Consider the following 25644-nt stretch of genomic DNA (forward strand, 5'->3'; position numbering starts at 1 on the left):
CACAACTTTTTGAAGCCACAGCCTATACATGATAGTGTGACTTCGAGCATCAACACCTCGAGAACACACTCACCTCTGACCTTCGGTGGAAGTCGCAAGCTGGCCACTTTGGCAGGTTTGAAGAAGTCCTTGATTTGTTTCTTCGGTGCAAAAGAGAAAAAAAAAAAGAACAAAGTAAACATATTTTCATGCTAGAATGTGTGCTCAAAGGTTGGGTGCCTTGCTCTTTCACTTACCTTTTTGCAATTGTATGGAAGTCCCTTGACCTTCAACGTGTAGGCAAACTCTTGTACTGGTAGCTTGGGCTGTATGCACAAATAAGGAGCAGAAAAAAAGTGAAAAGGTGGTGTGAAATGAAAAGGCAAGCATGTACAAGCACAGAAAGATGAGGGCACCTAGAACGAGTAGTACAGCTGAAGGGAGTAAAAGGGATAGCCCTATCTACTATATCATGTTATCGCCTCGACAAATGGCCACACAATAACAAGCAAAAGTTTTGGTGACCAAATAAAAGTTAGCTTTCAATTGTACCATGTTTTCACTGACAACGATGACAATGACATGTGCACTGATTGGCACAACCATAACAACACTACAACTAACACCAAGAATCCTAGGTGGGCAATAAATATGAACTTTTCAAATCAGGTGACTTTTTTTTCTGCATAGTGGTGATAATAAACATAAAATGAAAGCTGTAAAATGTACCTTAACAGGTACTGAATTTCAGAGCATGCAAGCAAAGAGAACAGAGTGAAATAATAAAAATTGTAAAGCTTGACAGGCACTCTTTTATAAGTGCTTTGATCTACTTAACAAGAACATGGACATAACTTTATATCAGCAAACACAAACACCAACTTCAGCACAAAAATCACGCAAACAAAATATAGATGCAAAGGTAAGAAAAACTGTATTCAGGAGGCTTGTCATCATCAAGCTCGGGCTTTGGTTCATCGGGTTGGGTGAACAAATAATTAAGATTTTAGTGTCCAAGTGCTAGTAAATTGTAGGATAAAATGAGCACATTAGCAAGGAGCTCTAGATTAAGTTCGATTACCTGCGGTTCTTTAGTTGCACTTAAATTCAGTCGCAGTGTCTAGAAATCAGACCAGCGACCTGTCACTCATTATCAGAATGCTATTGGCAGTTAGATACTATGCTGGTGCTTTGTTTAGGAAGGTGGTGAAGGAAATAGCAAGCTGTAGAAAAAAGAAGTTCGTCAAAAACAACGAAATGCATGAGAGTGTTATCCCATAAGAAAAATAAAGAGGAGAAAGGAGCGTAAGAGTCTACCTTTTGCTTCTGCTCCGGAACCTGTTGCTGCTTGTCATTCTTCTTAGTCTGAGAGAAAAAAGAAAGGTTAAACAAAGTTGAACAAAGAAAGCCAGAATGAAACGTCTTGCAATGCAAGGATGCTTGAATTATTCCTGACATTCCATTCCGCGAGCATGGAAAAAAAATCTATGAAGCTAAGCAACGCAGTCGATGCATGTAGGACTATCGTCCATAAGATGTGGCACGGCTTGATAACTCCATGAATACCTTAATCTTTAATGGATGCTTGTTTGGGACGAACATTACGTTAGCATCAAGTTTTACTACCTGAGCAACACTTTTCATACTAAAATAACAACTTGAAAAAAAAAAACTAACAAAACATTTCAGTGAGAGGTGTCACAATAGTGAGAAAACTGACATTCCACGCTGCAAAAGTTAGCAAGAAGTGACCCACAAGAAAAATTTAAGTACATTACACTAGGCAGTAATGTAACATAGCAAGAGGCATTGCTATGCAGTTTTACAACAAACAAAGCCAAGTCAAGTTCCTCAATAAGAAGTCACAAAGTTGGTAATGCATAGTCTAGCTTATGGTCTCGCTTATCACTTGTTCTCGATAGCATTGGCAAACTTACCTTACTACTAGCTGGAGCCTTGTCGAAGTTATCTAAAGAAAAAAATTAAAAAAGCACAAGATCCTTTAAAACAAAGTTTAGTGAATATGATAGGATACAAATGTGACTCCAAATAAACCCTCAGCATTTGCTTCTTGGGGAGGGGTAACTTATTATGCAGAATATTATGAGTGCGGACAGAGTGTCCAACACATACACGCGAGTGAGGAAAACAAAACAAACAAAAAAAAAGCATATAAGACAGATGCTACCACGTTCAAGAATCGCAAAAATTTATTAGCGATCTTAAAATTATTTATGCTAATTAGTTTGGTTACTTACAACGCTTACTTACTAAAAAGCATGGACTCTGAGACTACTGAGCCAAAGCCATCACTTTCAGAGGGTCATGTTAAGAAGAGAGTCAAACAAATTAGCAGAGAAAGAGCTATAAAGCTTGTACTAGCGCAGTAGTATGTACAAAGCTTACAAAGACAAGTGGGAAACTATTCCCTGTAAAAGTTATGCTACGCAAATTCTACTGACAGCACTTGAGTTTAACTTAAAAACATACTAGACAGGCCAATGAAGACAACAGTGGTCAATTTTTCATGCACACTTTGCACGCTTAAACCCCAGCACCTTGCTGCTTGTGTGATGTCGCAGATTTGCAGGTCCTTTCTGTTTTGTATTTACAAACATCAACTAAATAAAATCTTTTAGAACACAATGCAATTTATTTTTTACAAGAAAGATTATGTAGAGCCTAGGATACACCTTCAAAAGGTTTTACATCATGATAAGTTATTGCAGGGATTTCAATGTGGCAACACAACTTGAAATTCCTTTTTTAGCACATTTTATGGCTCAGCAAACATCTCCTTAGAGCAAGAACATATTTTGTTTTGGTACTGCGTGATGGTAATTTATTAGTAGTATACAAACCAAATGATTTTTCTATTAGGTCAGTTAATAGAAGCAAGGAGAGCCGAAACCTTTAGGTTCCTCTTCATCAGCATCGTCTTCATCTTCTGATTTGGCAGGCGGAACTGCCTTGGCTGGCTTCGCTTTCTTCGCATCTCCGTCAGCATTCGGAGCGCGCGTGTCATTGTCCCAGGTGACCTTGTTGTGCGTTCCATGCACCTTGAGGAACTCTTCGAACTCCTCATTGCCTTCCAGCTGACAAAGCCCACACACGCATAAGAAAACATCAGAACACCATGCTCGGTTTGTCCTGGTCGACACACGATATAACTACAGTAGACTCTCGCTAAACAGAGCCTGAAGAGAGCAGGAAGATATGTTTTGGTTAACAGGAGCTCGATTTACCAAGAAGTGAACATGCGTGCAGAATTCAACCATTAAATTAATATTCTTATAGGCGGTTGTTCTATTTAAGTAGTAGTTTTGTTCAAGAGATTTCCTTTTACTGAGTGTAAACTATACATAGGCTTGAAGTAGAGGTGTGCGAATATTCAAAATTTCGAATATTTTTTAAATGGTGTTTGCTATTTGATTTGATGGGCACTGGAAATTTACTATTTTCGAGTATTAAAAAATGTAGCAGTGAAATTAGCTCGGTTATGCCTGGATATATGTAACGTGAGCTAAAAGGGCGCCACCTAACTCAACGTTTCACGCATGGCATTAATTACCAGCATCAAGTCTTTTACGTGCCAGTTTTTCACACAAGTTGGTCACATATCCAAACGAATTCAAAAAAATGCACGAAATCTCTGAAGCATAAACTAGAAGCTACAGTTTGTTTTGCTGAACCTGTCCAGTAGGCATGCATGTTTTTGACAGGTTTTAACATGAACAGGTTTTATGATGGTTGCCTCGAAAACTGCCAATACCAGGAATTAAAACATGTCCAATAACCATGTGTGTACACAAACACTCACATCTTTTAAGAACTCGTCAGCAAAGTTCTTTCTTGGTGACTTCTCCTTGACTGGCTGAAAAGAAAATTAAGAAGATGAAGGTTACTTCAAGCGCATCATCTTTGATTTGCATACTGTGTAACACCTGTCTGTGTTAGGTGTGTAAAAACAAAAGGAAGTGACTTTACTTAAAAGGGGGAGGTCCAATTACCATTTGTGCATGTGTTTGTATGTGCATATGTATATATACACATGCAGAATTAAAAATCTTTGGTAAAGAAGCCCCACACGGGTGCAGTAAAACGTAAAATGAGTGCATATTATACAACCCACTGTGCTGGTCATTTGTGCATTTTTGTTTGTCTAAGGATGTATGAACAGAAATGTGGAAACTACAGACTAGAGGAGTGCAGCTGTGACCTGTGCACCCCGTTACTATTGCACAAGTGCGTGCAGCTCTCACCTTGGGCTTCCTCGTCTCAGGGTGAAGCCGCTGGTAGGCCGAACTGTCGGCAGAGTACTTGCTCCACGAGCGGGGCTTCTGCTCATCACCCAGTGCTGCACAAATCTCCACCTGACCAACAAAACAAATTAACGCATCAAACGAAAGGCGCGCTAGAAATAATAAAACAAAGTGATACTTTCACCACAACAAGCTGACTATGAGTGACTGAGGGCGAATGCACTTTGACCTTGCTCGTATGCTGACTGTATTATCTGACCGGCCACGGTGGTCCAGTGGCTATGGAACTCGACTGCTGACCCGCAAGTCGCGGGATCGAATCACGGCCGCGGCTTCGATGGAGGTGAAAATGCTTGAAGCCCGTGTACTTAGGTTTAGGTGCACGCTGAAGAACCTCAGGTGGCTGAAATTTTCGGAGCACTATTACAGCGTTCTTCATATTGTTGTTTTGGGACGTTAAACCCCAACAGTTATTATTATATTATCCAGCGTAGTGCAGTGATTCCAGGGATTTCGTGAATGTTGCCTGTACGGTGACACATTTACCGCGACAGTTAACTACCTCGCCGATGGTATTCTACAGCTCGTGTGGTAGCTACAGTCAGGAAGCAATCCCATCTGAGCGTAAGGACACGGTTTCACATTCAAGCGCCAAGCACAGCTCAGCTGATCTTACGTTTTACAGGCCTTCATGTCATCCCAGCGATCTAGGTTTTGCAGAGACGTTGACCTCACGCTTTATGTTTCTCGGCCGAAAGAGCCGTGGTAGATATGATCACCGTGAACGCGTCATCATATGCCGGGAGCGAGACTGCCAAGCAACCCACCTGAAGCTTGGAAGTGTCTAGGTAAGAATTATTGAAGTACTCCTTGGCAGCAGCGGCCTGGGCCTCATCTTTGAATCCCACGAAGGCGAAGCGTCGGAAGACACCTTCTTTCGTGTACTTCAGCTGCAGATCGGTCACCGTCCCTTTCGTGGAGAAGAACTCCCGCAGCCGTTCTTCTTTGATCTGAGATCGAAAACAATGTGACGACACAATCTAGAAAAAGTCACGGGAAAGAACAGCACTTCTTACCTTTTTGGGAAGGTTTTTCACGACGATTCGCGACATCTTACGCGTGAATGTGACAGCGCTACTCAACCAAAACAAGTACGCATGCTGCAGCTAGAGTGTACTAGAACAACCTTGTTCTAGTACACTCTACTGCAGCCACGCTCAATCGCTGGGGGCTGACATGTTAACGGCCCGCAGATTATAAAAATATTTAGGTTTAAATAGAAATACTACAATATAAAAACTAGTACAATAAATTAATCGCAAAAATGTTTTCAAGTTTTTAATTATTGAAAATTTTGAACTTATTGTGCATTTGCTGCGTTATTTACTCGACGAGCGACGAGCCATCCGTCTGCACATCGCTTCGGTGACTTCAACTTCAGTTTGCGCCGCGTTTATGATTACCTCGCTCTGTTGCAAGTTTCGAAAGTGCTGAAAGCTGTCACCCCTTCTACAAGGGCGGAACAAACGCTTCGTATAAGACCAACCCTTCTCGTGCAATGCGCCCGGCTGACTTGACGTCCGCGGCAGGTCCGACGTGATCTCAGCTGAGCCACGACTCGCAGGTATGTTATGTAGTACGACGTCCGCTCTAGCGGCTGTTACCATGTAAATATTGACCCGCGGGTGACGGTAACGGAAGCAGCTGCAACCCCCGTGGCTCGTTGTCTGCATTCATACGGATTGAGACGCGTTTAGTTATTTTTGACGACTACTTATCCGAATGTTGAAGGGGGGTTTTCCCGCGCCGCTGAATCGAAACGATAAGCGAAAGCGGGGCGAACAACAATTTGACGTTGCCACACGCGCGCTTTGGGTCGCGCTCTTTATCGCCGATTCGCGAGATCGTATTCGACGTGCGGCGTTGTGTTCACGTGTTAGGAAAAAAAACCTAACGCGAGCCTGAAGCTTTCACCACGCAATTTTCTGTTGCGGCCAGCGATGCGTGCGAGGTGCGTGCCTCTATCACTAAAGCTTCAATAGGAAGGCTGTGCGCGGCCGTCCGTGTCGCAGAGAATAGCGGTAAGTGAAAACGATCCGATGCCTGTATTTGCCGACGAAAGTTTCACAACACCGCTGATGTCTTTAACACGCATAATGAGGCAAACTGGAAGGTCGTGCTTGCTGTGGTTCTTGTGTGCATTATACGTGGGTGCTTTTCCCGAGCACGCTCTGAACGCCAGCCGCGTGCACCAGGGACGTCGATAGATACATGACACCTCCGGTTTGCTTAGCTTAGGTGGCTTACGTATACTGTCTCGTGCCGTACGTCAACCTGTGTGTCGAGTGATTTGACTCGACATCCCTGTGTGATGTCTCATAAATCGTTGTGGTATCTCTAATCTTATCACACCTACCTTTGTTTCTTTAGATACAAAACTCAAAGTAACAATAAAACGCGAAATATGGCCCATCGATGCGTGCGGGTGCAGCAGGCAAATTGATTTTCATATGAAGTGTATTGTTATTTTTGCTTCAATTTAGAGGTAAGGCTTTTTGACTTCAGTTAATAGCAGAGATGCTTGTTAGATGCCGGAAGTCAGTGTTGTAAAAAAAAGAATTTTTTTGTTTTGATGTGAATATGCACTCAAAAATAAATTTCCATTCTTCTCTAACAACCTTTAATTCGCCAGCTTCAGGAGTGTGCAAATATTGGAAAATTTCGAATAGCGTTCTACTCGATTTGGTACTCTAACTGAATGGGGCATAATAGAAAACCTGAATAGTTCTCGAATTCATTTTAAGCAATAAACACAGATAAAAGAGACCTTGACGGGCCAAATGTTTCGAATAGAGAATGGTAACGTGTCCCGTTTTAATCGTAGAATTACCTAGATGCACACAGCCAAGGTTTTAATGGACTATCGATGCTACATTGATCACAGCATGAAAGCGTTTTTGCCGTAAACTTCAGTGTCACCCAAGCGACAGAGTTATCAATCCACTATCTTCATTATGGAGTTCATGATGATGCTGACTTATGAATATTGTATAATCGTCATATCTGAGCTTTATTTAAAATGTGTTGACAAAGTCCTACATTATGTACTGTAGTCGCTTCTGTATTTCAACCTGCACTTACAAAGCACTTCTAAGGCACTAACTGCTGCTGTATAGAGCTGAATTTGTTTATATAATTGTGGTACTTTTGCTAATTGAAAGTAATCATAATAGTCATTTCATAAAGCCTGCGAATATTAGCTTCAAATATAATGCCGTAGAATGCTAGGGCTCTTTCTATAATGGTTACATTGCCACTCTATGAATGCTTTGTATATGGTGACCCTGCTATTTCAAAACTATTCAAATAGTATTCGATTCGGTGTCATCGTTATTAGATTTTGTTTTACAATTCACTGTTCGCATACCCCTGTTGACTACATTGCAATAGCTGGCCTGTGATTATTGTCATGTCTTGAATGCATCCTGGTCAGACCTGCCTTGGTAGCCTAATTAGCAGGCTCAGTAGTGCTGCTCAGCTTGAGGATTGGAGCTTGATTCCTGGCCTCGGCGGCCACGTAAGAGTGGTGAAGAAGTGGGGAACAACCCTCATGCTTAGATTTAGGTGCACACTAAAAAACACCAGGTGGTACAAATTAACCCCATGTACCACACTACGGCATGCGTCATGATCATCTCGGGGTTTTGACAAGTAAAAAAAATATCTCTAATTGTCTTAATTATTGATGTGTACATCAAACAAGCAGTTTGAAGAAAAAAAAAAGCTTGTAAAAATATCTGATTTGCTTGACAAAACTGCACGATACCACTGCCAAAGATGCACTCGGTTATGCAATATTTCAGTCGAAGATTAGAACAAAGGCATGATTTATTATGGGAGGTATAGGCTTGAAGAGCTAAAAGATCCAAAACCTTGCCTTCAGCAGCTCGTTTAGTCTACTTCAGGGCTTGAACTTATCATTGTGCTACACTTTTGCAAAGTATTCAATCTAGAGTATTGTTTATAATAATGATATCTGGGGTATTGCGTCCCAAAACTACAACATGATTATGAGAGATGCTGTAGTGGAGGGCTCTGAAAATTTTGACCATCTGGTGTTTTTTGATGTGCACTGGCATTGCACAGTACACAGGCCTCCATTTCGCCTTATTGAAATGCGACTGTTGTAGCAAGTTTTATACAAAGAACACTTGTGGGAAGAAATCGTAATTACAGGAAGTTTTTTTTTTTCTGGGACCTAGTCTGTAAATGCAACACATCGCTTTATTTTTGCAGATGAGCGCAAGTTCTTGAAACTAAGTGAAAGCTGTCATTTGTAAAAGAGATGTTCTATCCGTTTAAGTGCATCTGCCTTGTGTGTCATTTCTGAAACGGCATCGTTTCCCATCTCATTGAAAATATCGTACCTTAAAAGCCAGCTGCTGCCAAATAAGTCCCTCCCACGTGTAGACTACAGGTGCCATTCTTTTACGTTTCAAAGTTGGCCTGACTTGTGTGCGGAATGGTGGCTGTTTTTCGTTTCGCATTGTTTTGTTCATTTTTCTGCACCCTAATGAACCTGTGCTTGTCCTACTGAATCTGTAACAGCATTCTCCCAAAAAGTTGCAGATATTTTCTTTCTGTTTTTTTTTTATTATTTCTTCAGAACTGCAGAGCCTCTGACGTCAAGCTTTACCACTTTTATGTCTGCCCACCGAATTACTCCTCTGTGTCTAGTTTCAGAAGAAGGAACTTTCCGGAATTTAAAGCCACTGATTTGAAAGGAGACTTTTGAAATATATTTGTGCACATTTGTTGCAGCAGTACAGGCTTGACTTTGTTACAAAACTCGGTAGCAAAAGGAGCCTGGCTGCACTGCCCGATTTTCAGGTAGGGAAAGCGGATTAATATATCTTCGTAATATAGGGTCATTTACATTGTCACACGTGAGAATATCGAAGAGTCTTAAGAGCAGTCATCTGGTAAGGTCAAAGCATGTTGAATATTTAGTATTTATAGGATTAGGCTTTTTTCTCTACATCTGAATCTTTTTTACAGAACTTCTGTAATGAGCAAAAAAGCTTGAATATCAGTAGCAAAAATTATGATCTAAAATTCAGTTTATGGCTTTTAAAAGCTAAAGAGCTTTTCAGTCACTCTACTAATTAGTATTCAAATTATTATAAAGAATAACTGTTAATGGTAATTGGGCCAAATATTCTGACGAACTGATGTAAGCATAAGTAGTAAATAAGGGAGCATAGCTTAATTTACTTGTCTGCATTTAATCTTTTTTTAGTTGTAGCATTGAAATTTTGAAATATTTATGTACACTGTCATGCACTAAATTAGTCCAGCACCATTAATTTGCACTTATCCAATATGAATTACAGTAACTTTCTTAAGCATAACTAACCCTTCCCATTAATAACTGTAAAACAACAGAACATTATTTTGGAGGGCTGGGTAGAGGAGAATACAATAGTGAACTGGGGGAAGCCCGGGTCTAGCGCTCCGCTGGCTTGCGCTGCCAGGCAAACATGATTCAGGAGCGCGAACCACGGCTTTAAGTGTGAGCTTACAAGACGTGCCGAGAGCACCTTTATGAATGTCCTGTATGCAAGCAAGTGCATTCACAGGCTCCACAGGTTTCCCCCAATGACGATGGAAGCTTTTTTTGTGGAAGCCAACTCGTTAAGTCGCCTGGTGCATTTCAGTGCTATATGTGTAGGACACAGTGACAAACACTGGCAGCGGGCCTGTGACATGATTTTTTCCAACTGCACTGCACGAGTCGCAAAGTTATTGAATCAGTAAGTGCGACAAGATTGCTTAGAAAAGGGCAGATGGATGCTTTCTTTAATGAATAATGATGCTTCAGGCAGTTGTGGCGACAGTTATGAGATTTTATTAAGGCAGATGGGTGGGTGTGCAAGTCGCTCTCTGCTAGTCCCTTCTTACTCATCAGTGGTATTTTTTTCACCGTCAGTGTGAATGTGCTCTGTCTCCATATCCCCCTCCCCCATTTAGTATTGGAGGGTCCACCATGTTTGCCGGCCAGCCCAAGGCTGCGACCAAGGAGCAGTTCCTGGAGCAGGCCAAGGCAGCCCGTATTGAGCGGGCTCAGGAGCGCCGGCGCGACCAGGCAGCATCTGTTATCCAGGTATGCACGTTTTAAATGTGCACCCTCTCTTCTGGATTTCAGCACGCCATGTCTTCTTCGACTCTGTCATCCTGTCACGCAATATACAATGACTGCGGCACATTGTCTTGTAACTTTTTTCATTTTGAGGATTTGAGCTCTGTATTCTTGCACATGTATTGGCAATGGTCAGGGCCTTTCAGATAATTTCTTACAGTACTTCATTTAGGAAGTAATTCATGAGATGGTTAGTTGACATTTCTTTCTAAAACTTTTTAGATAATACTGGGAAGTTAAAGGCAGGGAAATTTCAAACAGGGTGCTTGTGGGCAATTGAAGAATTCATTGAACAAGCTTCCCGTCAAATTGCCATAGAATTTATAGCCATCATCAGCAAAGCAGGAACGAAAATTCAAATGATGAATTGATTGTTCTAGGTAAAGAAGCGTCAAACTTTAAACCGAATATGCTCATTTGCTGAATGTAGAGATGACCTTGTCTTAATAGAAAGACAAAAGGATGGCAGATTCACGCATCAGTTTTTTTTCTGATGCACTGAGATCTCATGCAACGAACCCAAATGTATAACAAATCATTGGTTATAACAAAGTAACTGAAAAAAATAGTTTTCCCATAAGTACAGTGTTAAGAATGTATGGTTATAACGAATTTTGAAATATAAGGAGGTATTTTCACACCTGATCTAAGTTTGTTATAATGAGATTTGAGTGTATATAAGGCCCTTTCTGATTCTCATTTGTGCAATTTTTGCAAACTACATTACTTTCAATAAACGTAGAATAGCACCAGTGCATTCTGCAGGTGCTTGCTACGTGCAGTGGGCCTGACAGTTTTCCCAACACTTGTTCCTTTCAACATTCCTTCACAGTCCGCACTCATTAGTCCCATAGTGTTGACACGGCTAAATGAGATCACATATGCAATGCCGGAAATACATTTCATAAGCCTTTTTGCTGTGGTCAGTGGTACGTTAGGGGTCTTTCTACGTTTATACACGATGTATCAGTACTACTCTTTCCCCATCCTGTCCCTTGCTCTTTTTAGCTTCTAGGTGAGTAGGAGAACTTTCATCCTTTGAAGTTTGAGCTAGTTATGTGCTACACAAACTGCAGAAGAAAAAAAAAAAAGAGAAGACATAGTTATTGCTTTCTGTTGTACCTTATGCAACGTGTTAGTCCACTTCGATGTCCACCATACTTGTTCATTATGAACCCATAGTTTGCAAAAAAGATGTGTGCTGCATTGAACATTGCTAAACCTGCTATAGCTCAATGCCTTGAAACGTCTGGGATCACAAGGATATTAACATTAACAATAAAGAAACTTGATTTTAAAGAGTATAATTAGTTGTGGTTTGTAAGGGGGGGGGGGGGGGTAACTGGTATGATTTAAAAAAAACTGGTTTATGGTGGCAGTGTCACTGCATATAGAGCATTTATCGAGAGCAACAGAAGCTGGTATGTTTATTTAATCGCAGACACTAGCAACTTCACATTTATTTTATTGCTCTGTGGGCCTTTCTTTTATGCATGCATTTCATTAATATACACTTTGATATGGGTGCAACAGTGTTTATGTAGGGACACTGAAGGAAGCAATTTAATTGTGAACTTAACTAGTTACTTAGTACAGTACTATTTCATGTATTCGCTCAGAAAAAGCAGAATAACTGTTTGGCACACTCTGCACTGACAATGCAAGAAAAAATAAGTCAGTTCAGTCATGGCAAGTTTTCTTTCATGCACAAGCGTCAGTGCGCTTTGTCAAATCTGCATTGTTGTGTGTGTTGGCACAAGTGGCAACATCCCTACTGCGTTTTATACATCAAGCTCAGCACTGTGGAAGCTGTGCTATTGAAGTTCTGCCAGCAAGATGTTGGAGTGTGTGTTTCTTTCGCTTGACTTTTGTTGTCGTATACACGCGTACAGCAAGCTGAAAATCACTCTATGCATGATGCGTCGCAACTGGCTGCAAGTGAAATGCCAAGAAGTGAAAACAAAGAGATGCTGACTCATCCAGAACAACTTATCGAAAACAGTGTAATGGTGTTTCTTTAGGTCTGAAGTACAAAACGCCTTCATTTATTACTCAGCCTAAAGACCCAAAGAAAGCATGCTATGGGTGGTGCAAATGCTTCTACTGCAAAAAGTCTCGCTAAATTCCACAGTGTTGCACCTGATGTAGGAAACACAGAATAGAGGTAGTGAAGTAGTGAAGGAAAATAATGAAGTGATGAAGCGTAATGAAAGAGACACTTGACAGCCATATTTACACATTAATACATCAACCCACTGTGGTGTCGCACAAGCCAACACAGAATAAACATCATGCAATGGCTACAGACATTTGGTTTCACACTGCTGCAGTCGAGAGGTAGGAGACTAACCTCTTTTATGCACAAGCATATATGTGTCATTCCTCAAATCACTGGTTTAATGTGTGTCAACACCATCCTGGTTAATCGAAAGAGATGTCTTACAAAAGTGCACTAGGAGATAGCACCAATTCGTTTGCACGTCGCCCGTGCTCACTACGTGAAATGTTCCTGTAACTTTTCCCTTCAAACCTTGTCTCAACAGGCAGTCATCAGAGGTTTCCTTCTTCGGCAGCGGCTTCGAAAGGAGTTTCGGCAGGAATTCGACTCAGTCCTCCGAGATGGCGATGGGGAAGATGCCAATACGCCTGTTGCCACCTCAGGTAAGGATCAAAATGTGTGCAGGTATGCGTTTCTTTGGTTGCATTAAAAACCTGATCAGTATATTGAAACAAAACTAAACTTAAAAACAATGATTTTCATCACTCCTAGTTGAAATCCAAAGACAATCTTTTCTTCATTCTTTATCCTTTCTAAGAGCGTCTTCACAAAAGGCTTGAACACACCGCTTGTTTCGCTTGTGCATGTCAGCTTGCTCTGGTTTTGGTAGCAGTCATACCCAATATGGCGGCTTTGTGTTGCCTTGGAGTGTACATAAGCTGACAGTTTGTTTGGAAATGTTTAAAAATCATGACTGTGTAATTCTTAGTTATAGACTGGTGGGACAATCACAAGACTGAGTAGAACTTTTTGCATCTAACTGGGTGATTTCGTTTCCCAGCTCTGGTTCATAAACTGTAGAATAATCGGTATAGGAATAAAGTGAGGTTTGTTTTTATTGTTGCAACATTTTACTTTTTCTTTAGCCCTTGCATACAGCTCATGAGCACCATCAAGTTCTTATACAAAATAATTTTGTTGTTTTCTGTAATTGTTCATTTATGCGAGCAAGTGCAAACTGGTTCCTACGCTTCATTTTTTTTTTTTTGCTCTGCTTCTAAACAAGAACTTCGCAGATTCTGTTTCCAGTGAATTGGGAAGAAATGTGTAACAGAATAGTCCGGTTTGACGTTGTACTTTGTTTTGGCACACTCTCATATCAAAGTGACATTTCCATAACCCGGTACTTCTTACAAATGATAGTGGTCATTTCATGGTGACTGTGATACATATGATAAACATGCCTCAAATTTTCTTTTCGATAACTTTACATGAGAAGTGTGGCAGCTTGGGCTAGTTGGTATGGCATGACGATAGTTATAGCGCGAGAAAATCTTTCGTGTCCTTCTTGTCTCTGTGTCGTCATTTTGTTCTCGCGCTATAACTATCGTCATTACATGAGAAGTTGAATTTCAGTTCAGCAAAAGTTTCTATATATTGAAGCCAATTGCCAATTTCAGTTACTTTATTATTATGAGACTTTAACAGTGCAATGGATGACTATGATGTATTCCTGCTAGAACATTCGAAAGAATATTACAGTTTTTGAATCTACACAAATTTAAAATTTCCAAAATTTCACTCATAGTAGTCAAAATTTCCCAATTGATAAATTATTATAATTTTGTTGTGTCCAACCTACCTCAAAAACGTGGTTCCACTTCAGCATGTGCCGGCTCTGTCGTGAAACGGTGTATTCATGAAACATCGGCACTGCTGCAAGACCACACGTCAAGGTTAAGTGTGCATACTATTACCTATACCCTGATCATTTTTTAAAGCACACAAGCATGTTATATATTGCTACAGTATGAGCCGGGCTGTAGTATGTGCCGGGTAGGTAGAAGAGGAAGACGTTGTTGTCTGGTGCGGCCTGAGGACTCCATCTTTACCGCGACTGCCGAACTTCATTCTCACCCTGTAAATAAATCCACCTATTCTTTAATTCAACCTTAACATTTTTGTGGTGGAGGCGCTGGGTAATCAACCAAGCAACACGACGCTTCAAGCGCCTGATCTACGACGAAGCCGCCGTCTTGCTGGACTGCCCCCGTTACCACTGGCAGCTGAGATGTCTCCCGGCGAAGAAGGAAACTGGATCCCCGCAGCTGCAGACCTTCTACCAGTCCCAGCAGCACCGCTAGTACCAGGTACGCGTGCGGCTGGTCCCTGGTTGCGTCAGGATCTGATAGTGCCTTGCACATTCGGTGGCGAATCTGGCGAGGACGTGGATGCTTGGCTCACACACTACAAACGGGTGAGCAAATACTACCAGTGGGACGCGGCGACCCAGCTGACCAATGTAGCATTTTTCTTAACGGACACAGCACTCGTGTGGTTCGAGAACTACGAAGATGCCCTCACGTCATGGGATCGCTTCGTTTCCGAAATAAGAGCGTGCTTCGGAGACTCCGTAGCTAAGAGAAAGCAGGCGGAACAAAAGTTACTGCAGAGAGCTCAGATCGCAGGAGAGACGTGCACGACCTATGTCGAAGCAATCTTGAACCTCTGCAAGATTGTCAACCCTTCTTTGTCAGAGGAAGACAAAGTTGGCCACCTGTTGAAGGGCATTGCCAAGGACGTGTATCAGTTCTTCATCAGCAAAGACAGCCTTGCTACGGTAACCGACGTCATAAGCCACTGTCGCACATTCGAGACCCTGAAGATGCGACGTATCACCCCCAAGTTCGGTCGCCTACCGAATGTAACCACTGTCGCAAGCGTCGACAAATACACGCCGCTTGATCTCGCGTCGATAATACGCCAGGTCGTTTGAGAAGAGCTCACTCGACACGCTCGCTCGACGCCGTACGAACCTACACCCGCACCGCCTCCCTCTCGCCCTTCCGTGTCTATTGCCGCAGCAGGCAACGATGACTGCAACTACAGGCTACTCTCACCACCGAGGTCACAGCGCAATAACTATCTGCTGCCGAGGTACGAAGACCGCTTCAGTTACTCCCATCAGCCAGCCAACACCTATTACGACCCGAACGAAGATGCACTCGTACCACCACCACGTCAGCGCAATGCCTTCCAGGAGTACAATGAATACCGCCAAGGCCCTGTGTGCTACCGCTGCGGTATCGCCGGGCATATAGCTCGGTTCTGTCGTCGACAGAGATAGCCGACATCCCGATATCGTTCCCCATCAGAGTTTCCGCCAGCGGGCACTGGTCACAACAACGGTCAGTGGCCCGCCTATTCCAGGAGTACCTCACGGCGGAAAAATCACCGTAGCAGTTCTCCCGCTTCTGACCGTAGTTTGACGCCTCCATCTGGCCGACTGCATCGTTCCCCTTCGCTGGGACGACGCCTGTCATCACCGCCGCCGCCGGGAAACTAGCCAGCGCGACCGATGGAGGTGAGGTCGCACAACAGGATTTGCCTCAGATGCCTCCGCCAGTTATAATGTCCAAGAACAAGATACGTGTGGAAATAGATGGCTTTTGTACAGGTGCGTTGGTGGACACTGGTGCTGCGATATCAGTTATGAGTCTCTCTTTCAAAAGTCGCATTGGCCGCAAAGGTATGTTTTCTTGGGGCGAATCAACATGGTTTCGTGGTGTTGGTGGGGAAGTACTTCATCCTGTCCGAGTTTGTGCCGTCAATGTCTTATTGGCAGGAAAGGTGTTCCCAACAGAGTTTCTTGTGCTGCGACGTTGTACCCACGATGTGATTCTCGGTCTTGACTTTCTCCAAGGATGTGGCGCTTTCGTCGACTGTAGAAGCGGTGAACTTTCCGTCAGCGGTGACATTGTTCCTGCCCTCGTCGATGAGGCACCGCAGGCCGCGAAAGACGCTCTGATTGTTTCCGAGGAGCTGACAGTGCCGCCATGGTCAATGAGGTCAGTTGCGGTGTTCGCCCCAAAATGTACCGCATCTTTTGATGCCATTCGTTGAACCTGCCATCGTTCATTGTGCTAAGAAAGGCATACTCGTCCCTCGTTGTTTGGTGTCTGTTGATGAAGGAGCAACCTTTCTGTGGGCACTGAACTGTTCGCCAATGCCGGTTGTGCTCCCTCGAGGAATGAAGCTTGGCGTCTTCGATGATTCCACTGAAGGTTCTGTAGCGGTCGTTAACAACGATGAAAGCGAGAAAGGTACAGTCGCTGGCAAGCGCAGTTGCTCTTACAAGTCGCAGATTCTAGGCATGATTAGCGCCACTTTGCGGTCACACGAGCAGCAGACGTTACGCCATCTGTTGAGGCGACATGCTTCTGTGTTTGACTTTTGCCAAGAGGAGAAGCCTCTACCTTTACACCATAGGATTGACACCAGCACTGCCCATCCGATCCGACAAAAGCCTTACCGAGTGTCGTCATCAGAAAGAAAAGTTATTGCCGACCAGGTTCAGGAAATTCTGAAGAAGGGTGTTATTAAAGAGTCTTGTAGCCCGTGGGCACCACCGGTCATCTTGGTTAAGAAGAAAGATGGTGCCTGGCGGTTCTGCGTTGATTACAGAAGACTCAATGCTGTGACCAAAAAAGATGTATATTCGCTGCCTAGGATTGACGATGTTATTGACTGTTTACACTCGGCTTCGTACTTTTGTTCAATAGACCTACAATCAGGATGTTGGCAGATACCTATGCACCCTTCGGACAAGGAGAAGGCCGCATTCGTGACGCCTGATGGACTGTACCAATTCAATGTGATGCCGTTTGGGCTTTGCAACGCCCCCACCACTTTTGAAAGGTTTATGGACTCTGTCCTTCGTGGTCTTAAATGGGAAGTGTGCTTATGCTACCTGGATGACGTCGTAATTTTTGGGCGTACCTTCAAAGAGCACAACGCCCGTTGAAGCCTCGTTTTAGACTGTGTCGGAAAGGCTGGCTTGATTTTGAACTCTAAGAAGTGCCGGTTTGGTGAACGACAAGCTTTAGTCCTCGGTCACCTAGTTGACAAAGATGGCGTCGGGACGGATCCCCGCAATATCGAAGCAGTCGGCACATTCAAACCACCCCAGACACTGAAGGAACTTCGCAGCATCTGTTCCTACTTTCGCCACTTTGTGCCCCGATTCGCGGACGTAGTACACCCACTGACGAGCTTGTTGCGAAAAGACAGCCCATTCGAGTGGACACCTGATTGTGATGCCACGTTTTCTGAACTGAAACTTCTACTAACATCTGAGCCTATTCTTCGTCATTTTGATCCTTCTGCTCCTACATAAGTTCACAGTGACGCAAGTGCACAGTGACCGACGCACCGACTTTCCGTCTTTTGCTGGCATGATTGGAGACGCTCGTCTAAAGAAGAAGACGCGCCAAGCATACGGCAAGAAACGGTGACGCCCGTGGAACGCCCGCCAGAAGAAAGCAGCCGACAACGTGCAGCCGATTTGGCCCGATGCCGCCGAAGCGGCGCATTCCGACAACGGCGCGCAGCCGCGGCCGCTTGTGTCCGAAGCGGTGCACTCTCCTGTGCCTTGCAGCAGCACCTCATCGGATTGTGTCGTCGTTGGATCGTCATCGTGCATTTCCAGCAGCATCCTAGACCGCATTGACACGGCGTTTTATTCGGCGGACGGGTTTGCTGAGTGCGCGAGAAATGCAGCAGGCTTGAAGGCATAACTCCCATCGCAGTGCGCGACGAAGCATGAGTTCGAGTTACTAGATATTGATCTGGAGGATGGTGGCAAAGAAAACGGGACAGAATTTGTTATTGTTGATGTGGCGGCGATACGCTCGTTATTTGGACTTGTTGCGTGCCCAGAATGCGGTGAAAGAAGCGTCACTATTTCAAAGGCCTAGAAAGAGTATGGGCTGTGTTCGAAGCTCATAGTCGCGTGCAGCGGTTGTGACTTTCGGAGTGAGCGTTTTTCGTCCCCACGTATAGTCGACGAGAGCGACGCCAAAATAAGGCTGTTTGAAGTTAATATGCGTGCCATGAAGGCCATCAACAGTATCGGCAAGGGGGCAACGGCTCTGTCGGACTTCTTTGCCGGGATGAATATTTCGCATCGAGGGCTTCACCACAAGAGTTGCCAAAGCCACATGAATATAATGAAAAAGGCCTGCTGTGCGACTGCTGCCGAATGCGAAGCGGCAAGCGTTGCTCGCGTCAAGGAGCTCTATGCGGAGTTCGGCAACGCGCCCGGAAACGTCGACGTCATTTATGACGGCACCTGGCTTACTCGTGGACATAGCTCGCATATATGTGTTGGCTGCATTGTTGAGATGTATAGTGGCTTCGTGATAGACCATATCGTGCTATCGAACTTTTGCCTGGCTTGCACCACAGGACCCAAGGAAGGAGAAGCAGGACATTCTGCCTGGCTCAATCAGCATGCCCCTCTGTGCCAGAAGAATGTTGATTGTAATGCTGGCCAGATGGAACTGGAGGCAGCACTACGCTTGTTTGAGCGGTCACTTGAAAAGCACAAGCTTCATCATACGACAATGCTGGCGGACGGCGACAGCAGGACATTCCATGCACTCACAGAAAAAGAGGTGTACGGCTTCATAAAGGTGGCCAAAAAGGACTGCATAAATCATGTACACAAGCGTATGGGAGCTGCCTTACGTACCCTTGTAGAGAAATAAAAAGCTCAAAATGGCTCACTTGGTGGAAAGGGCAGACATACGCAACAAAAGACAAAGAAGATCACCTCATACTATGGCTACGCATTGAGAAGCGACAGGAACGATGTTCCAGGTATGCAGAAGGCTGTTCTAGCAACTTTGAACCACATGTCTTCAACTGAGGAGGCACCAAAGCATGACCTTTGCCTTGAAGGCCCTGAATCCTGGTGCAAATTTCAGAGAGCTCTTGCGAAAAATGAGAAGCCGCCACCACACAAGGACAGCCTGCCTGATTTCGTAACTGAGGCATTGGAGCCTGTGTTTAGGCGGCTGAGCGACAATGCCCTCTTGGAAAGTTGCAGCGATGGGATCACCCAGAACCCAAGTGAGAGCCTGCACGCTATGATTTGGCAGCAGGCCCCCAAAACTCGGCATGCATCCTTGCGGAGCATAGAAAGGGCAGTTGCCGAAGCCATCAGCTGCTTTAACCAAAGCACAACCAAGAGCAACGTGGAAATTGCCGAGAAGCTGGGCTACAGCGCTGGCAATAACTTGGTGCGTCGCAGCCCTGAGAAGGACAAGGGCAGGCTGCGAAAATTGCGAAGAGAGCATCTCGACAGCAGTTCAATAAAAGAAAGACTTTCAAAGCGTCACAAGCCAGCAGGGGACTCTGCTTACAGCCCTGGTCTGCTGTAAACAGCCATGATGGCAAATAGTGAGAATTTTAGCAAAAATAAATATTCTTGGTTTTAGACCTAAACATTGTGTAAATCTATTGTCTATCCAAGGACAACATTATTACATGATTTTTTTTGTGTTCCGTTCACTTGCAAGGCACTGGAACGACCACAAAGTAAAAAAATAATAATACTCATGCTGAGTCAATGACTATTTTATAGTTCTAGAACAAGCTGTGAGCAGTATTCTGGGTTCGTACAGTGAAATTTAGCATGGCCATTTATCCTATAATATAGAGCTACAGAATGATGTCATTAATATCGCTGTAGCTTCACTTTAGCAAAAGTTAAAGTTGCTAGAAACTTCAAACGCGTTTTTCTCGGTTCGATGTTTTTGCACATTGCACTCGGCCTTACGGGGGTTTTTCTTATGTTAAACTTGAGTGAATGTGACAAAGTTGGCATCATTTTACTTGTCTTGACATGATCTAGGGGGTGATGCTACTTCTATTTCTCTAGCATCACTTCAAAAATTACCATTGAAGATTTTAGTGAGAGGAATTTATTGTAATATAGTGACCATAAGTGTTTGTCCGTTTTCTTGCTTATAAAATGCCTTCAAATGGATAAAAATAGCATCACCCCCTACAGCAAGTCTCCAGCATTGGGATTATGCATTCACTTTTTGGATTTAGCAAGAATAAATTGCCAAGAAGTCCCGTAAGAAGTGCGCAATTAATTAATATTCAGACCTTCATATTTTCTAAACCACTTGAAATAATAAGAAACAAATTAGAGATTTGAAATCAGCATGAAAAACTAGCTTAGGTAGTGAAGTTTGGTTAAGATTGAGAAAAAAATTAAAAAAAAATTTTAGAACCCACGTCTCCCCTTAAGGTACTGTACAGAAACGTCTCCTGTGGTTTATGTGGTATGTTCCTGTAGGAAATTCAACACAACCGTGTTCTGCATCGAGGCAGGCAGGCACAGATGAGAGGGCATGCAGGTATGCCAACACTGTCCCAGTGGTGACACTGTACGCAATACTAGTAGATCATTGACGTCCCCGAGCAGGCAGGCCCGATAGCGCGTGTCATTAGTATTTGGACACTAATAATACCTTGCATTCCGTGGAGAACCATAGTTGGGATGCGTGTAGCCAGGTATATTTTGCATATTGTTTTATGAAACTTTTTACCCATGAATGAATTACTGGGGAACCTTTCATCAGATCATGAAAATTAAATGTAGAACATTCAAATGAGATACTGTTGTGGGTTTATTTTATTCTCTGTGTTAAGTAGAAACATTTAAAAAGCAGTTCAATGTTTTACAATGGCTGGATCACTCTGAAATCAGTTCCATTCTGATGTCTGAGCAGAAAAAAAGAAAAAGTTTGTCCAGAATTTTTTTCTCCCGCTAAAAAGCTGTTGCGCTTTGCACTCGAGTGTAATATGGACAACAATTGTTGCAGCAGTCAATACACTTAGTCCTTTGCCTAAATTGAGCACTGTTCTTGATTTGGAGCATATTTTGTGCAAGTGTGTACTTGCTTGCATTTTCATACCTGTTTAAGATCGACCAACTTATTGGGCTGAAGCCATGATGCTAGTTGTGTGCAGGGTTTGTCTTTGTACCTAAGGCCTAAAAGGCCGTATTCACTGTTGTTAACACTTTTAGGAAACGACATATTAGTAATGAAATGCCCAGAGCAGCCTAATGTGGCCCAGAAAAAAAAATGTCTCGCTGTGTCCCCACCTGCAATTTTTTTCTCACTTGCACTGGTATCACTGCAGCCTCATGACAAGGTACTGTTGTCCTTTTCCATTCGATACAGCCCTGGATGTATTCTATGCTTCCAGAAAGTTTCTGTTTGCATTCCACCCCAAGCTCGACAAGGAGGTACGATCTGCAAGGAACTCAATTACTTAATTTGAAGTTTAACAGTTCTTGTCACAGTGGTCTCGTGGTTACGGTACTCGACTGCCGACTCAAAGGTCGAGAGTTTAAATCCTGGTCACAGCGGCCGCATTTCGGTGGGGGCGAAACGCTAGAGGCCCATACACCAAGATTTGGAAGCACCCAAAGGAGCACTAGACAGTGAAAATTTTCGGAGCCCTCCACTATGGCGTCCCTCTCTTACATTCATATTGTGCTCGAACCTTGATATACCGAACCTGGATTTAACAAAATATCGGTTTTAACGAAGTAAATGAGCAATAGTCCTGCAATATATGTAATGTTGGGAATAACCCTTTATAACATATTGTAGGATATAACGAATGTAATTTTGTTTAACTTGCAATTTTGATAAAATGAGGTTTGAGTGTATTGTTTTTTGATGTAAAACCCCAGCAATTATTACTGTTAATTGTTAGGCTTTTACCTCCAGAGTCTACAATATGATTATGAGAGACTCCAAAGTAGGTGGCTCCGGAAATTTCTACAATATGGTGTTTTTTTAGCGAGCTCCTAAATCCAGATACTCGCCTCTCTAGCATTTCGCCTCCATCAAAATGCAGTCGCCGTAGTGGAGATTCGATCCTGCAGTCTTCAGGTCAACAGTCAAGGCCTATAGCCATGAGATCACTGTGGCGGGTACTTTATATTTTGATCTGCATTGTGGGCATGTTGACATAGACTTTTGGGCAATATGCTGTTCTTTGTTGGACCGTCTTATATAAGTATTGTTTTGTTCTGCATGAATTATTTTGGTCATCTTTGACTCGGCTGTTTTTTTTTTATTTTATGCGTTCAGATACTTCAGCTAGTTCTTCATAAGGCTGAATGAGCATTTACAAATTTATGACAAAACTTTGTGCAAGGTTTCATTAGTGTGCCTGAATAGGTTTTCTCGTGTTTTATAAAGATGGCTTCAAGGCATACCGTTAACAGTACTGTTGGGACCAATAGGTAAAACGGATAACAACACGCCTCTTGTGCTGCATTGTGGCACCACATTTTGAAGGAAGTGATCAGTTGACTATACCAGCAGCTTGCCCACTGGTTTAAAATATTTATTTATAATAAAAATGTTACAAACACTTATAATTGAAGTTTTGTTTTAAAATCAGTTAATATATCTTGAGTTTGATGCCACAATAAAAAACAGCTTTAAATATGAAATTCTTGTACAAGTGTTCCTGTTTTTTTGTTTAGGGTGCAAAACAAAGGTTTATGGTTGCAGGCAGAAAGCTTGAACCTGTATGGGGAATGTAATTGCTTTTGCTGCCCTATGTTATATGCTATCACGAGTGATTAGGATGCAAGATATACGAGAACACCATGTTTTAAATATCATATTAAAATTAAAAATTACACTTCATTGACAGCTGATGGGAATGTCTTGTACATATTAGTGGAATAGGTATTTTTGCTGTTTTTTCTGCTGTGCTGATTTACCTTTTCTGGCTGTGATGCAGCGGTTTGAAAGGTTATGCTGGTACATCATTGCCAGCATGGATGCAGAGACATTACAGGTAAGCTACTGGTGCATAGAGAATACGAGTGAATCGTGCATTTATATTTCATCGAAGCATTTGTGAAATACATCTGCAAGAGCTCTCAGTAATTTGGGGATAGAATGACAGCCAGTGCTGCATTTCAATAGCTGTTTTTTGTAGGGCCCGGTGTTTTGTGGCCTTGAAGGTACTTGAAAAAAACTCAGGCCCACGCAGTCAGTGGCTGAGGAGAAAAGCTAGGCTACATTCACAGGCATAACCAGAGAAAGGGTGTGTGTGGGGGGCGATTATCGAGGTGCGAACTGTTAGAATATTTAGTTCGTATGTGTATACTCTATGCAAGCAGACACGTAAATACAGGCACATAGGGCGGACTATTTCCTGTATTGTGTGCAAGTGTAAATTAAGCGTAGACTTGGGCAAAGCCACACTACTGGATGTTTTATAGCTGTTTGCCGGGCTAGATATGGTAACCTTATGCTTTAGTTTTCTTCAGATAGATACAAATGTTCGGAGCTCACTTGTATATCTCTGAAGAAGCAAGCATGAACTTTGAGCAATACATTGGAGGTCCCAAAGCAAAACTGCCTAGGGGACCTTGTGTTTAACTGTGCACATAAGATAACTGTGTGCACAAAATGTCTATTTGCATAAGATAACAGTGTAAACAGCAGCAGGAAACATCTAGGAAAATATTACTAGAGACCACATGTTTTAGGTGAATCCCTATTTTGTCCTTAGGGCCCATATCACGCCACTTTGGTATACGAGCATGCATTAAAGGTTAACAAGGCTTTTTACAGCATTTTTCTAGGACCTGCAAATGCTTAGTTTTTGGCATTTGTGCCTCTATGCATGTTAATGCCTACAAATGCCCATGTCAAAATTTACACGCATATGAACAATGTTAGCCTCAAGTTTCACTTTGAAGTGCAATCTGAGATCATTAATCATTTGACGGGGCAACATGGAACATTCAAAACTGTATGGCGTTCAGCCTGCTCCTCTTGTTCAACCAACTCGTGCAAAACAAAAGCCGAGGAAGTATTTTTTTATCGCATCCTCTGCCATGCTCTCGAGCGTTGCAAGAGAACTTACCCTGCTAATCCGACCCACCAGAGCCCACTGTCACACTGTGAACACGGCTAGACGCTGTGGGGTATTAGAACTGCAACTTTTTGAACGTTGGTTGGAATTAGTGGCTGTTCAGGGGACGAAAGTGCTACAGTAAGGAATGCTCGGGCAGTCCACTCTGTCAAAAACCTGCAAGGAGACCTCGTCTACGTGTGCATATACACCACCGTTCCTCGCAAACATCAACAGGAAACTTTAACGCTCATTGGAAAGTCCTAATTGTGAATATTTCTTTAATTATATATCTGCGGCGAGGATTCTCAACTCATGAAGGACCGGTAGCTAAAAATGCACATGTTAAATCATAATAGGTATTGAACAAAAGAGAGAGTTTCTGCATTAAAGAAGTTTGAGTTGTTCCTGAGCATTCTAGGATCGCCGGTTAAGCTGTCAAATGTTCCAGGGTACAACTACACTCCAATAACATTCGTCAGCATCGAGTGTTTGTTCTTCAGCGTAAGACCTCATTCTCAGTTACAGGAGGTAAAATTTTGAATCTGAATATTTATTTATTTATTTATTTACAAGTACCTTACAGGCCTCGCAGATGCATTGTGTAAAGTGGGTCGATACAAAGTAATAACAAATCGGGTTAACAAGTCAGTAAGAACAATGTAGTACGTCAACAACAGCAAAAATATGTCCTAGTACAGAAGTAGTTGTATGTATTCCACATCAATAGGTAAGTTTAAAATGTAAAAGAAATGCAATAGCGTGTTGGACAGATCAAAATGAAGAGTAGTGAAACAGACTATGCAGTTTACCGTGCTGGTTTGGGTTAATGAACAAAACCTTAAAGAACAGCTTCATTGTGATGATGAAATAAAAAGAAAAAGGGGATACATCAATCCCGGGAGTAAGTGAACCAGCTAAGCATTATCAGTGAAATGGTTGAGAAGATGCTCGCGAAATTTATTGCGATTACGCTGGAGGGCGATGCTGTTTTGAAGATCATTCCACAGTCGTATGGCACGCGGGAGTGACGAGTAGTTAAAAGCATTAGTGGTGCCGTAGAGGCGGGTGTAGCTGAAGTCATTATGCAGCCTGTGCGATAAGTGGGAGGAAAGTTGTAATTGCGCTAGCGGTGATCGAGTGGCGTAGGCATATTTATGAAGGAGAGACAAAAGCGCCATGCCACGACGAATTGCTAATGGATGGAGTAAAAGTTCGAGCTTTAGCTGGGTTGC

General features: G+C 42.9%; 2 protein-coding genes across 5 annotated transcripts in view; one reads left to right on the forward strand and one right to left on the reverse strand.

Annotated features, from left to right (window-relative positions):
• LOC119170394 (putative RNA-binding protein 19) overlaps positions 1 to 5484 on the reverse strand; it is a 100944-nt gene extending 95460 nt beyond the window's left edge. The window contains exons 1-9 of one of the 2 annotated variants that reach the window (XM_075890389.1): positions 5318 to 5484; positions 5069 to 5251; positions 4242 to 4352; positions 3800 to 3853; positions 2891 to 3074; positions 1917 to 1948; positions 1297 to 1344; positions 237 to 305; positions 74 to 140 (exon numbers count right to left, since the gene is read on the reverse strand). In XM_075890389.1, the coding sequence (XP_075746504.1) occupies positions 74 to 140; positions 237 to 305; positions 1297 to 1344; positions 1917 to 1948; positions 2891 to 3074; positions 3800 to 3853; positions 4242 to 4352; positions 5069 to 5251; positions 5318 to 5353 (784 nt within the window). In that variant the 5' untranslated portion in view covers positions 5354 to 5484. The remainder of the gene's footprint in view (positions 1 to 73; positions 141 to 236; positions 306 to 1296; positions 1345 to 1916; positions 1949 to 2890; positions 3075 to 3799; positions 3854 to 4241; positions 4353 to 5068; positions 5252 to 5317) is intronic. The other variant, XM_075890388.1, reaches the window with a different exon arrangement.
• A 156-nt stretch (positions 5485 to 5640) lies between these two features.
• LOC119170409 (ubiquitin-protein ligase E3B-like) overlaps positions 5641 to 25644 on the forward strand; it is a 127372-nt gene continuing 107368 nt past the window's right edge. For 2 of the 3 annotated variants that reach the window (XM_075890385.1, XM_075890387.1), the window contains exons 1-5: positions 5641 to 5865; positions 10272 to 10404; positions 12984 to 13101; positions 21700 to 21764; positions 23285 to 23341. In XM_075890385.1, coding sequence (XP_075746500.1) covers positions 10288 to 10404; positions 12984 to 13101; positions 21700 to 21764; positions 23285 to 23341 — 357 coding nt within the window. In that variant the 5' untranslated portion in view covers positions 5641 to 5865; positions 10272 to 10287. Of the gene's footprint in view, positions 5866 to 9062; positions 9132 to 10271; positions 10405 to 12983; positions 13102 to 21699; positions 21765 to 23284; positions 23342 to 25644 lie in introns of all 3 variants that reach the window. The other variant, XM_075890386.1, reaches the window with a different exon arrangement.

This window comes from Rhipicephalus microplus, chromosome 3 (assembly GCF_043290135.1).
Source record: "Rhipicephalus microplus isolate Deutch F79 chromosome 3, USDA_Rmic, whole genome shotgun sequence".
NCBI classification, from domain to species: Eukaryota; Metazoa; Arthropoda; class Arachnida; order Ixodida; family Ixodidae; genus Rhipicephalus; species Rhipicephalus microplus.